The following is a 13848-nucleotide window of genomic DNA, read 5'->3' on the forward strand; positions in this document are numbered from 1 at the left end:
TCTGAGTCGCACTGCGGCCGCTCGGAGCGCGCTCCCACCCCTGGTGTGTCTCTGCTGGGACTGGGGGCGGCATGCAGCTCCTCCTGAGCGGTCGTGATGCAGCCTCTCCCTGAGCCAGTCATGACGCCCAGCTAATTTGCATATTATATATAAATAAAAAATATATATATATGGTATAACCATACTGGAAAACTGGCAGTTTCTAACACGCATCTACTTTATAACCAAGCAATTTCAATTTTATGTATCCAAGAGAAATAAGTGCTTATGCCCACAATAATACCAGTCCATTGACAGGTGAATTTATAAACAAACTGTGGCACAATCCATACAAGGAAATACTATACAACTTAAAAAAATAAAACCAACCTACAGAATTAAGCAATACAGTTCTAAAACAAAAAACATATTATGAAGTCAATCTACCTGGGTACAATGGGAATCTCTTATATGTACATGAAGTTCAATGACAGGCAAATCTAATCTATAGCTAACAAAAGTCAGAATAATGGTAACCTAAAGGAGGAAAGGTATTGATTGAGAAGAGTCTAAAGGAAATAGAAATCTCTCTCTCACACACACACACACACACATCTTTTTCTTTTCATTTTCTTTTTTATTTTAATATTTTTATATATATATATGTTTATATATATCTTGATCTGGATGGTGGTTATCTAGGTAAAAATTGACAGAGCTGTATATATTTTTGAGCTTTGTACTACATGTAAATTATCCTTCAATTAAAAAAATTTCAACAGAACTGCATTTGCCTGAACATTCACAGCAATATTATTAATAGCCCAAAAATGGAAACAACCCACATGTTCATCAACTGATGAATAAGTAAGCAAGATATGGCATACATGTGTATAGAATGGAATATCATTTGGCAGTAAAAAGAATAAATGAGATACTGATACATGAAACATGTATGAACCTTAAAACCATTATGCTATATGAAGGAAGCCAGTCACAAAAGACGTATCATATGATTTCATTTATATGAAATATATAGAAAAGACAAATCTATATAGACAGAAAATAGCCAAGAACAGGAGGTATAGGGAAAAACAGTTTGAAGTTTGTGGTGATGACTGCATAACTCTGAATATATTAAAACCCACTAAACTGGATCCTTTATGTGGCTGAACTCAATAAAATTATTTTTTACAACTAAACTATGAAAATAATTTAATAATTTAATTACTTTATTTTTGTCACTTTGCCTTCAAAATACAGGATAAATCTAAAAGTGAAACTGACAAAAAGTATTTCTTTCAGACAACTGAGCTTAGATAGACTAAGGTTAAGAAAGAAAGGATTATTTCAGTCAGCGAGAATGGCACAATTTAACAAACTCAACCTGGGACATCTACTTACCTGTCCCATATTCATTTCCATGCTGTTGAAATGCCTAATGCAGGAAGTCTTGTAATTTTCCCAAAGAAGGTAACAAGTGTACTTAATGTAATACTGAATATCAGACACCAGATTTCTAAGAAAATTGAGACAGAAAATAGATAGCAACTGTCTGGGACTGGGATAGGGAATTAAGTAATTATTGGGGTAATGAAAATGTTCCAAAACTGGATTGTGGTTAATAGTTGTAAGTCTACTAAAATCACTAATTTTCAACATTTAAAACAGGTGAATTTTATGAAATGTAAATTATACCTCAATAAAACTTAAAAAATAAAAAGACTATTATAAAACACAAATCAAGTAAGTCATACATTAAATGTTTAAATTTAGAAAAATTATTTTTCTAGTCATTGGATGATCAACAACTTTCTGGCATTATTAGGTATAGCAAACTATCACATATTTAAAATAATTTCTATCACATATTAACTATTATTATATTTATTATCATATATTAAAAGATCTTTATTTTTATGGTAATTTAAAAAAATAAGTAAAATATCACTAGCATCAATATCACAAAAAACTCTTTAAAATTTGAATAATTATGGTATTATTCTCAACTGCTTGGCAAACTTTGATATAGTCCTCAGAAAATGCTACAATAAACATATTGTGTCAATGTATAAATGTAACTTCTGAGTGCTGCACTAATTACAGACTCCAGAACTATAGAAATAAATTGGCCATTAAACATCATTAAATAGAGCTAAAACTACCAACACTCAAGCTTAAAAGCTACTAATCATAACACAAAAACCTTTCTAGATAATTTCTTATCTTGTCATTATTTTTCATCAGCCCAGATAATTCAACATTCACCCTCAATTCATCTAATCAAAATTCTTCAAGGGTTCCAACTCCATCTCTTTTAACTCCACTCCATTTACTTGTACTTAAGTGCAAGACACCACAGAGATAAAAGATCACTATAAGGTAGGTTGGGAAATAAATTCCAATTGGACTACCAGGTAAAATTTTGAGTTAGACCCTAAAGGACTTAAACCCATAGAAACAGGCAAAAGGATTTTTAAAAGGAAAAGAAGTATGGGTTGTGTTAAAGTGCCAGAAACTATTTATTGTCTTCACTAGCTGAGCATAGAGTAGAGACCCCCCAAAGCTAGTGACCTTTGAAGCCCTAGCAAAGGTCGGGGCTGTGCACCACCCAGTTAATCTAGATAATGGTAGCTGAAGAATCATCCCCACCTTAGTTCACTTAATTCCTTAGATACTTATGTAAATCCTTGTTGATATTGTTGATTAGATATTCTGCCTATTTCTGGAAATTGTCTGCTGATGAGCTAATCTGTGTCCTTGAAACTTCCTTACCCTAGGGCTACCCCAGATCAAATAAAAGGTTGGAGCGGCCTGAGCATCAGTGGAAGTCCCTCTCCTTGTGTTGGACTTGCCCACCTGGTCCCCCAATATTTCCAAATTGTCTCTTGTCTCTTTTCTCTCTCATTTGTGTGCGGCTCCTCTTTTCAGATCCCAAACCCTAATCCACGCGGGACGTGGAAGGAAACACACACGACATTAAAGAGATTATTAGGAGAACGAAAGAGAATAGTGAAAGGCAAAAATGAATAGGCAAATTATACCCACATCAAGATCTAATAAGTGTGAACTTTTTTGGGAAAGTTTTTACATGATCAGATCTATGCTGTAGGAAGATAAGGTCTTGAAGCAGTATAAAGGATGTAATAGGATAGGTGACTATAAAACATTACAGGTAGGACACTATTATTGTTATAACAGGCCATCATAGGCCTGAAAAACTACTCCACTGGCAGCTATCCCTGCTCCCCCTCCCCAAATAAAGTCTAACTTTACAAAAGAAAAAAATATATGGAAAAACACATCTATCCACATAATCACTCCCTGACCCTACAACCCTTTTAACCTACAATCTTTTCCCTACTCCCTTGCTAACATTCTACTCAGTAACCCTGTAATCAGGGTTACTTGCTTTTTCCAAGTTTACAATACGTATTTTAAAAGCTTTCTCCCTCAAAAGTCATTTTACTTTAACCTCTCTCAGTTTGAAATGTCAACAACCCTTTCCTTCCCCTAATAGCCTTTTACTTATTACTAAAGTAATTCATGTTTACTGGCAGAAAATTTATGAAATTCGTTTAAGGAAATAGGAAACTAAATTGCCCACAACCAACCTTCTTATTTAAAACTAGAGGCCCGGTGTCCCTCAGCCCAACTTGTGCCCTCTCACAGTCTGGGACCCCTCGGGAGATAACGACCTGCTGGCTTAGGCCCGCTCCCGGGTGGCAGAGGGCAGGCCCAATCCCTAGGTGCAGCCCCTGGTCGGGCTCAGAGCAGGGCCGATTGGGGGGTTGGGGTGCCACCCCCTGTCACACTCAAGGCAGGGTCAATGGGGAGGTTGCCACGCCACCCCCTGTAACGCACAGAGCAGGGCCCATCAGGGGGGGTTGGGGCTCCGTACCCTGTCACCCACAGAGCAGGGCTGATCAGGGGGTTGGGGAACTCCCCCCTGTCACACATAGAGTAGGGCCGACAGGGGAGTTGGGGCTCCCCCCTGTCACACACAGAGCAGGGCCCATCAGGGGTTTGGGGCGCCGCTCCCTGTTACCCACAGAGCTGCAGGGCGATCAGGGGCTTTGGGCTCTGCCCCCTGTCACGCTGCCCCAGGGGCCAGGAGGCCTCGCGGCTCCGCTGATCCCAGTGCTGGGAGGCCTCGTGGCTCTGCTTGACACAAGGGTAGTGAGGCCTCGCTGCTCCGCTGATCCCGGTGCTGGGAGGCATATTACCCTTTTACTATATAGGATAGAGGCCTGGTGCATGGGTGGGGGCCGGCTGGTTTGCCCTGAAGGGTGTCCCGGATCAGGGTGGGGGTCCCGCTTGGGTGCCTGGCCAGCCTGGGTGAGGGGATAATGGTTGTTTGCAGCTGGTCACACCCCCTTCAGGGTGGGGGTCCCCACTGGGGTGCCTGGCCAGTCTGGGTGAGGGGCTGAGGGCCGTTTTCAGGCTGGCAGGCAACTGAAGCTCCAAACCTCTCCTTTTTTTCTTTTTTCTTTTATTCTGTGATTTATTTACCTTCTATGGCTGTCACTGGAACTGAGAGCCGGCTTTCTCTCTGAGGCTCGGCTCCAGCTCTGAGACCTCGGCTGCTGAAAGCAGGTATCTGGTTTGTTTGGGTTCTATAATCGAAACACTGTTTCAACTCCAGCTCTGAGATCCTGGCTGACTGAAAGCAGGTTTCTGGGGTTTTGTTTAGCTTCTATATTTGTAACATTGTTTCTTAGAGTGCAAGCTCAGAGGCCGGCAGCTGCAGGCGGGGAACGTTGGCTTCCTCCGTCACTGAAGCAAGCAAGCCTCCTGTTGGCTTCAAGCTGCCTGGCTGTCGGCCGCCATCTTGGCTGGCAGTTAATTTGCATATCTCACTGATTAGCCAATGGGAAGGGTAGCGGAGGTACGGCTAATTACCATGTTTCTCTATTATTATATAGGATTCCTTTTATTGGCTTTCTTCTACTTTTATGCACAAGTCTCCAGTCTCCTTTTTCCTATGTCTCTCAAAGTCCCCAAAATGGGCAGGGCCCAAAGTGTAGCCCTTCAGTCCACCCCACATCTCTGGATCATACTTCCTTTCTCTCAATTCACCTGCAGAAAAAAATTTACATTTCCACTGATGCTTTCTCGCCTAAACTTCAATTCCACATTTCTAACTACCTACCAGACATTTTCTCCTGGATGATTACCAGCACATCAAACTAGACTTAAAAATTATGTCATATTTTCTCCAATATCAGTTTCCCCTCTAGACCCACATTTTCCAATGCACACCTAATGTCGCTCTTTTTTTAAAAAAATATTTTAATTGAATTTTAGAGAGAGAGAGAGGAAGGGATAGAAACATCAATGTGATATTGAAACATGGGTCAGCTGACTCCTGCACACCCCTTACTGAGGATTGAGTCCCAAACCCAGGCATGTGCCCTGGCCAGAATTCAACTGGCAGCAGAACAACCTCTCTGTGCACGGGATAATGCCCAACCGACTGAGCCACACTGGCCAGGACTGTTGCTCTTTTAATGCTTACTCTTGAAGCGATTACTTTTAATTATTTCTCTCCATTGGAATGCAATCAAACAGGCCTTCAATTAGCTACTATACTTTAACACCCATGTATGAGAGCAAGAGAGGCTTTAATGGGTAAGAGAGAGAGACGCCCTGGTTTGGCTCAGTGGATAGAGCGTCGGCCTGCGGACTGAAGGGTCCCAGGTTCGATTCCGATCAAGGGCATGTACCTTGGTTGCGGGCACATCCCCAGTAGGGAGTGTGCAGGAGGCAGCTGATCAATGTTTCTCATTCATGGATGTTTCTAACTCTCTATCCCTCTCCCTTCCTCTCTGTAAAAAATCAATAAAATATATATTTTTTTAAAAAAAGAGAGAGAGGCTTTAAGGGCACTGTGACATCCGAATTTACATAAAATAAATACAACCAGATAATTTCAACAGTGCGGGGATTTCTAACCTTTCTGTTTTACTAAAGAATTTCACAAAGGCAAATACTTTATCTTGCCTAGATGAAATATGAGACACAGTGAGGTTAAATCATCATAGTGGTAAATCAAGTCTAAGGTTCTTTACTGTGTCCTCCTGTCTTTCATTAAATAGTGATACTCAAATGCTTTCCAACTAAAGAGTTTTTTAAAACTTTTACATTATATTAGTGACCGAAAGAAAATCCCATTTTAAATCAAACTTATCATTAATGTCCCACCGACAGGAACAAATAATAAGTAAAATGATATATACACCTAATATATCTGAAAAATAAAATTATTTTCTTATAAATATTAATATAGTGCTTTCTTCCTTCAGATCTTTAATGTGCTGTGTCACTGAATAACTTCCAGTCCAACAGCCAAAGTATCCAGGGACACTGTCTCTCCCAAATTCAAAACAGTATCCACTTAGCAACATTCTTCTTGTTGTTTAAATCTTCACCCAACAATATGTTTATTGATTTTAAGAGACAGAGAAAGAGAGAGACAGAGAGAGAGGGAGGTGAGAGAGAAACATCAATCAGTTGCTTCCCAACCAGGGATCAAACCCGCAACCTGGATATGTGTCCTGACCAGGAATCGAACCTGCCACCTTTTGGTGTACAGGAGGATGCTCCAATCCCCAATCCACTGAGTCACCTGGCCAGGTCTTAGCAATATTCTTAATTAAAGAATGTTACCTGCTCAGACTACATACTGTCTTCACTTTTTGCACTTTTGTGGAAAATTAAATTAAATTGGGACTGAGCGAGATGGGCCGGACCCGATCGTGCATCAGTGGGGTCCCTCGGCCTGGCCTGCACCTCTCACAATCCAGGACCCCTCAGGGATGTCGGAGAGCCAGTTTCAGCCCGACCCCACAGGCCAGGCCAAGGGACCCCACTGGTGCACAAATTCGTGCACTGGGCCTCTAGTTTATAAATAAAATATATCACTTACAGTAATAATAGTCACCATGTGTGAAGATCCCAGAAGAGACTCAGGGTAGTTTATAAATATAATAATAAACATAAAATACCAAGAAACTAATCAAAGCTAAGCTACTTACTTTTTCACATAAAGAATGTGAGAAAGAAGATTTCTGCCTACATAACCATTTTTTAGCACACTAAGCTTTAGAAATAGATGGTTTAAAAGGCTCCTGGGTAAGCCTTCTAATTCCACTTAGGGCATTTTTCTTGGCTGCAAGTATGAGGGAATATTGATGCTGAGATCATATCTGCCTTAACCAAAGTCAAATTTAATATCCTCCTCATCTAAAACTTACACATAGCACTATTATAACCCTGACCACATATGAGGGCTGTGTTGACTATGGAGCTCCAGAAAGGCAGGAATCATGAATTTCTTTATATCTACAACTTAGCTCAGTGCTTAGTACAGAGACATTGCTATTAAATGAACCAGACTGGAAATTGTCATTCAAAATAAATACTTCAAAAAATTGTTTCCTAACATTACATTTAAAACTTCAGTTCAGCCCAGCTGGTGTGGCTCAGTGTTGAGAGTTGCCTTATGAACCAGGAGGTCATGGTTCGATTCCTAGTCAGGGAATATGCCTGGGTTGTGGGCTCGATCACCAATGTCGGGTGTGTAGGAGGTAGCCACTCAATGATTTCTCATTGATGTTTCTTTTCTTTTTTTAAATACATATATTTTTTTATTTCAGAGAGGAAATGAGAGAGAGAGAGAAGCATCAATGATGAGAATCACTGATTGGCTGCCTCCTGCAGGCCCCTTACTGGGAATCAGCCCACAAACTGGGGATGTGCCCTTGACTGCAATAGAACCTGGGACCTTTCAGTCTGCAGGCCGACGCTCTACCACTGAGCCAAACTGGCTGGACTCTGCAGTGGTCGGCAAACTCATCAGTCAACAGAGCTAAATATCAACAGTACTTCTTCAAAATAGACTCACCCAGGCCGAAAACCGACTTCTGCGCATGGGCCACGAAGTTTCAATTGCACTGTACGTGCGCCCACACGTGGTATTTTGTGGAAGAGCCACACTCAAGGGGCAAAAGAGCCGCATGTGGCTCGTGAGCCGCAGTTTGCCAACCACGGGGCTAGAGCATCATTGATGTTTCTATCTCTCCCTCTCCCTTCCTCTCTGAAATCAATAAAAATATATTTTTTTAAAACTTCAGTTCAGCCCTAGCCCGTTTGGCTCAATGGATAGAGCGTCAGCCTGCGGACTGAAGGGTTCCAGGTTCGATTCCGGTCAAGGGCACATGCCTGGGTTGCGGGCTTAATCCCCAGTGGGGGGCATGCAGGAGGCAGCCAATCAATGATTCTCGCTCATCACTGATGTTTCTATCTCTCTCCCTCTTCCTTCTTCTCTGAAATCAATAAAAATATATTAAAAAAAAAAACTTCAGTTCAAATGTGAACTACATGACAACCATGACTTTATGTACATTATTGGATCACCAACACCAAAGACAGTATTTGCCACATGACAGGCATTCAAATATATTTTAAATAACAGAAACAATTATTTGTTGAGTATCTACTCTCATCTAATACTTTAGGATCTAAAAAAATTATTTTTTTACCTAAAGATTTAATTCCTACTGGAGATAAAAATTTTTATTTATATATTTTATTGATTTTTCACAGAGAGGAAGGTAGAGGGATAGAGTTAGAAACATCGATGAGAGAGAAACATCGATCAGCTGCCTCCTGCACACCCCCCACTGGGGATGTGCCCGCAACCAAGGTACATTCCCTTGACCGGAATCGAACCTGGGACCCTTGAATCTGCAGGCCGACGCTCTATCATTGAGCCAAACCGGTTAGGGCTGGAGATAAAGTTTTTAAAAACCAATGAACTTTATAGTAGAAGGGACAGCAATCGCCTAGTTTAAATAAAATTAAAATAGTTCAAATAAAATGAAAATATAAGGGAGAATATACAAAATTAGATGTTTAAACAAAGACAAATTTCTAGTTTACACTAGCACAAAAGATCAGGGTGGGGAAAGATGGCATTTAAAATGAGATTCATCAGACTTATGGATGGGAAACATTTTAGTTTTGGGTGATAAGAGCTTAACAGGAGGGATGAGCAGCATAAGTAAAGTCTTAGAAAGTCTTTCACTAAAGAACACTGGCAGGAAGAGAGCAAAGAGTGCTGTTTATTAAAATAATCTGTCAAAAACCTTCAGAGATGTTTCATCTGTCTCATAAGCGAAGAACCAAGTTTTTGTCAGGGCCTGTATAATATATAACGTGTGTGTATGTACATAAAGAGTCTCTGTATCACCCAGAGCAAATAGTCTCTGGAACATAATAAACAATGCTGAATGAATATCAAATGTCATATTTTAAATACAAGTTTTTAAAAGTTGCACTTCTAGGTATACAGAAGTCAATTAATCTCAAAGTGTCATGGTTTTTTTGTTTGTTTTTGAGCAAAAGCAAAATTTTATTACAGAAAAGCTCCCTGTTACAGGGAGGGGAACCAAGCAGGTTGCCCTCTAAGTTCAGAATTTAAATGAGAAGCGACAGGTCCCTGTAACACAAATCTACTTTAAAAATTCAAAGATGAGTGCTCTTAACATTTCTGACTATTATTCAAGTTCTTATTTGCTGAATGCAAGAGAAATATTTACTGTGAGACTATAATGTGCCAGAGCAGTGTGCTTATAATTGTGCCCATTTTCATGTTACAGTAATGCTATCTACTTAGTGATCTCAGTGTCCAAAGAACATGTACTTGTCTTCTTTTGAGATTAGTGCTGATGATTTTCCAATGAGATGTATTACTTAGTTAAGAGTAAAATAGGAAATAAAATGTATGGTATGTTGGATTGGTTAATCAACTGGCAGTTCAAATAATCTGGAGAACTTAGTAAATGCTGAACACTTTCTGCAATTTTTTACATGCCATCATCTCACTCAACCCACATAACACAATGATAATTATCATAGCAGCTCAAAAAAATTACATAACATACTGTAGAGTAAGTCAGTGGGGAATACTAAATATCTTACCCCAGCTAGTACAGAATTCTTCAGGTTTTATTCTTAAAGATAAGGTGGTTTTTAATTATATTTACAATATTTGTACAAATGGTTTCCTCCAATCTTTGAAGCCAAGTTTGTTATAATTATCATAGCAGCTCAAAAAAATTACATAACATACTGTAGAGTAAGTCAGTGGCATTAACAAAGAACTGCAGTAACCAAAGAAAAATTTCAGACCTCAGGAAACTAAAAAATTTTATGATATATGATAAATCAGTGCTATAGAGAAAATAAACAGGCGAAGGGAGATAGGGAGTATGGTAGTCTGGGAACTCCTTAGTGACATGGAGACAGCTGAACAGTGATAAAGTGAATTGAGAGAACAAGTCTAGGAGATAACTGAGTAATAGGGGTTCCAAGCAGATGGAATCATTAAGTGCAATCTTTCTGAGGCAGGAGCACTTTTTAAAAATAACTATTTGCACTATAATACTTTGATAACATTTATAATTTTTACAGTTAGTGATTACTTCACTTAGCTGAAGAGATTCATTCAAATGTCAATGATCTTTTTCTTTTAATTAAATGAACCAAAATATAGCTTTAGTTGAGACATCATGGAATGATTGGTTCATCCTATCTTAGCCCAGCAAGAAGAGCCTGCCAGAAATAAAATATGACTTCCTCATTTTTACTAGTCAAGCTTCTTCAAGATTTATCTGGAATCTATTTCCTAAATCAAAGTTCTGCCACAGAAAATTAATCAAAAAAGGATTCAAATGAAATCACTTCATTAAAGTGAAGACTGGAGATGAGAATAAATATTCTGAGAGGTTATCTTGGGAAAATTCTAAAAAATCTAGGTATAATAACTGAAAGAAATTTACAAAACATAAATAGCTAACTATCACAAAAACGCAGGCCAGATACCAATTTTCTTTGACAGGATAAACAGAATTGGCTATTCCACAGTATTCCAAAACCCTAACAGCAACTTGGCAATTCAATTAAAAAAAAATGTTTAGAATACTGTTTTGATTATTTATCTTCCAAAAACTAGCTGTGAAATACTTAACCCAGGTCTCTATTACAAGATGTTAGAACATAGAACTAGACATTCAATACCTGTTTGAGGGATAAATTTCAAATTTGCAGGAAGTAGTATTTATCCAATTTTCTACAAGGGAACCAACTTTTTATTCCAAATAATACTTTTTAAAATTAATTATTAGCCCTAGCCGGTTTGGCTCAGTGTATAGAGTGTCGGCCTGAGGACTCAAGGGTCCCAGGTTTGATTCTGGTCAAAGGCACATGCCCAGGTTTCGGGCTCAGTCCCCTGTAGGAGGCGTCCAGGAGGCAGCCAATCAATGATTCCCTCTCATCACTGATATTTCTATCTTCCTCTCCCTTCCCCTCTGAAATCAATAAAAATATATTTTAAAAAATAAAAATTAAATTAATAATTATATGCAAGTATGTTAATATGTTATTAGAGCAAGGTCATGGTAGATATAACTATGACAACTTTTAGAGTGTGTAGGCTTATAAATACATTGTCATAAACAAAATGTTCTTTTTAACCTCTCATAAAACAAATCCAAAATAAAGTGATCCAGCCCCTGCAGTATCGCTCAATGATTGCCTATGAACCAGGAGGTCATGTTTGATTCCTGGTCAGGGCACATGCCTAGGTTGCAGGCTCCATCCCCTGTAGGGAGCGTGCAGGAGGCAGCTGATCAATGATTTGTATCATTGATGTTTCTATCTCTCCCCATCTCCTTTCCTCTCTGAAATCAGTAAAAACATATTAATAAAGTGATCCATAACTCCATCTATAGTTTACTAATGGTCCAAATTGGGAATTTGTTTCAGCTCATTTTTTTGTACCCAAAAGAAATCTAAGCTCCTCCCAAGGTTACTTTAAGCCTAAGAATTAGGGTATCACTCTCAGTATGATCTAATGATGGTCTCACTTGTAAAATAGTTTTAGTTTGACCTCGCCTGGTGGCTCAGTTGGTTGGAGCATCCTTCTTTCTTCACTCTTTCTAATAATCAATAAAAAACATGTCCTTGGGTGAGGATTGAAAAATAAAAAAGATTTCATTAAAAAAACCCCAACAATTTTAGACTTAATTTGTCTAACTCTGTGGGTGGTATTCTTAAAAATAGAAGTCCCTTAAGGGCAGGAATCTCTAAAACAGCATTGTACACTTAAGATGTTCAATTAGAAATACTCCTGAAGCTTCTATTAAGTCAATGTTCATAATTTTTAAGAGTTCCATTCCAATCAGGGCACATACCTAGGTTAGGGGTTTGATCCATGTTTCTCTCTCTCTCTCTCTCTTAAAATCAATAAACATCTATCCTCTAGTGAGGATAAATACATACACACATATATAAAAAGTTGCAGAAATTTAGAAACAAAGAATGAAACTAAAGATAGAACCTAGTAAAATGTCCATCTAAGTCTGTTTTCCAAGGAGTGGTCCCCAAAAAGCATGGGGGGAGAGAACACCATCCTCTGGGAGTTGACAGGGAGTTTGGCAAGTTTCAAGCACTCTCACTTGTGGCCTAATTTTATGAATGGAAAAAACTCTGCATCAAAAGGTGCGACTTGCCCAAGGTCAGTCAAGAAGTTAGTGTTGCAGCTCTACCTAGAAGGGTGCACTTCACCTGACACTTTCCACTACACCGTCCTGCCCCCCCTGCCGCCAGAGGTAGAGCGAATCAGACTCCCGCACTATCCCCAATCTGCTAGGGGCGGGTGAAAGCTTTCGGTAGCAGGTCAACCTGGGCGAGAAAGTTGTGCGGGTCACCGATCAGCCCGGGGAAGTGACATGCTGACAGGCTCAGCTCCCAAAGGAACCGTTCTGCATTCCCAGGAGCCCCTCCGAACCCGGCGCCAGCGAGACTGCTCCCGGAAACGTCTGAAAAACCTCCCAGGGAGTTTCGCCCCCTCCTGGGCACGAGGAACAACCGGGGAAGGAGCCAGAGGACGGACGGCCACCCGACCCAGCCATGTGTCCAGCCCGTCACGCCCGCCTCGCCCCAGCCGGTTCCTCGTGCCTCGACCGCAGCCAGAGGCCCAGCTCGGGACCCGACGCAAAGGCTGTCTGGGCCGCCGCCACCACCGCAGCAGCCCGCGGCGTCCCGGCGTGGCACTCGCCGTCAGGTCCCCGCCCCACCTCTCCAGTTGAGCCCCTAAGCGACGCTGTCCGCGTCCCTAGCCAGGCCCGGAGGGATCGGCCTGCCACAGTCCGCCCGACCGCCCGCCGCCGCCAGCCCGGCGTCCTTACTTCATTAAGCTGGCGCTCCGCGGCCTCCCGCAGGGCAGGATCCATGGTGCCCCGCAGGGCCTCGATAATGGTGTTGGGGTCCATCGCAGCGCGGACTTGCTAAAACCCCAAGGCTCGGGTGCTTCTGAGCCAGGAACAGCACCGCTCACTGCGCACATGGACCCGCCGCGCTCCGCAGCGGCAACCGGCGCGAAAGGAAAGAGAAGCGCCAAAGCCCCGGATAGAACCTCTTCGCCTCGGCGTGGAGGCGGGAGATGCTCCGGAGATTTCCTGTCAGTCTGCCGCGGAGCACCTTGGGATGTGTAGTCCGCGTGTGCAGTCCGCAACCCACGTGGTCCTGAGCTGTCGCTCATACAAATCAAAAAGGAAAAATGTCCAGACTGCACAGAAAGAAATTTAAAACAATCAATTAAAAATATTTCACATTATAGTATACTTATGGTGACTATAAGATGTATCTGATACAGTAAGTGATGCAATCCATTGTTAGTAGCTGTGTAATTGAAGGAAACCTTTTCAACAGCATTTTGAGACAGTGTTTCTATATGCCATAAAAATGTTTATACCCAAGTAAAAAAAAAAAAGTTTGACCCCATTAATCCCATTTATGAGACTT

The 13848-nt window shown here is 40.8% G+C and overlaps 1 protein-coding gene across 2 annotated transcripts in view; it reads right to left on the bottom strand.

Annotated features, from left to right (window-relative positions):
• Window positions 1-13462, bottom strand: part of IPO7 (importin 7) — a 65102-nt gene extending 51640 nt beyond the window's left edge. Inside the window, exon 1 of one of the 2 annotated variants that reach the window (XM_006089638.3) lies at window positions 13233-13462. In XM_006089638.3, coding sequence (XP_006089700.1) covers window positions 13233-13316 — 84 coding nt within the window. In that variant the 5' untranslated portion in view covers window positions 13317-13462. The remainder of the gene's footprint in view (window positions 1-13232) is intronic. The other variant, XM_023754551.1, reaches the window with a different exon arrangement.
• Window positions 13463-13848: the final 386 nt, after the last annotated feature.

The sequence above is a fragment of the Myotis lucifugus genome, unplaced genomic scaffold (genome assembly GCF_000147115.1).
Source record: "Myotis lucifugus unplaced genomic scaffold, Myoluc2.0 scaffold_61, whole genome shotgun sequence".
NCBI lineage: Eukaryota > Metazoa > Chordata > Mammalia > Chiroptera > Vespertilionidae > Myotis > Myotis lucifugus.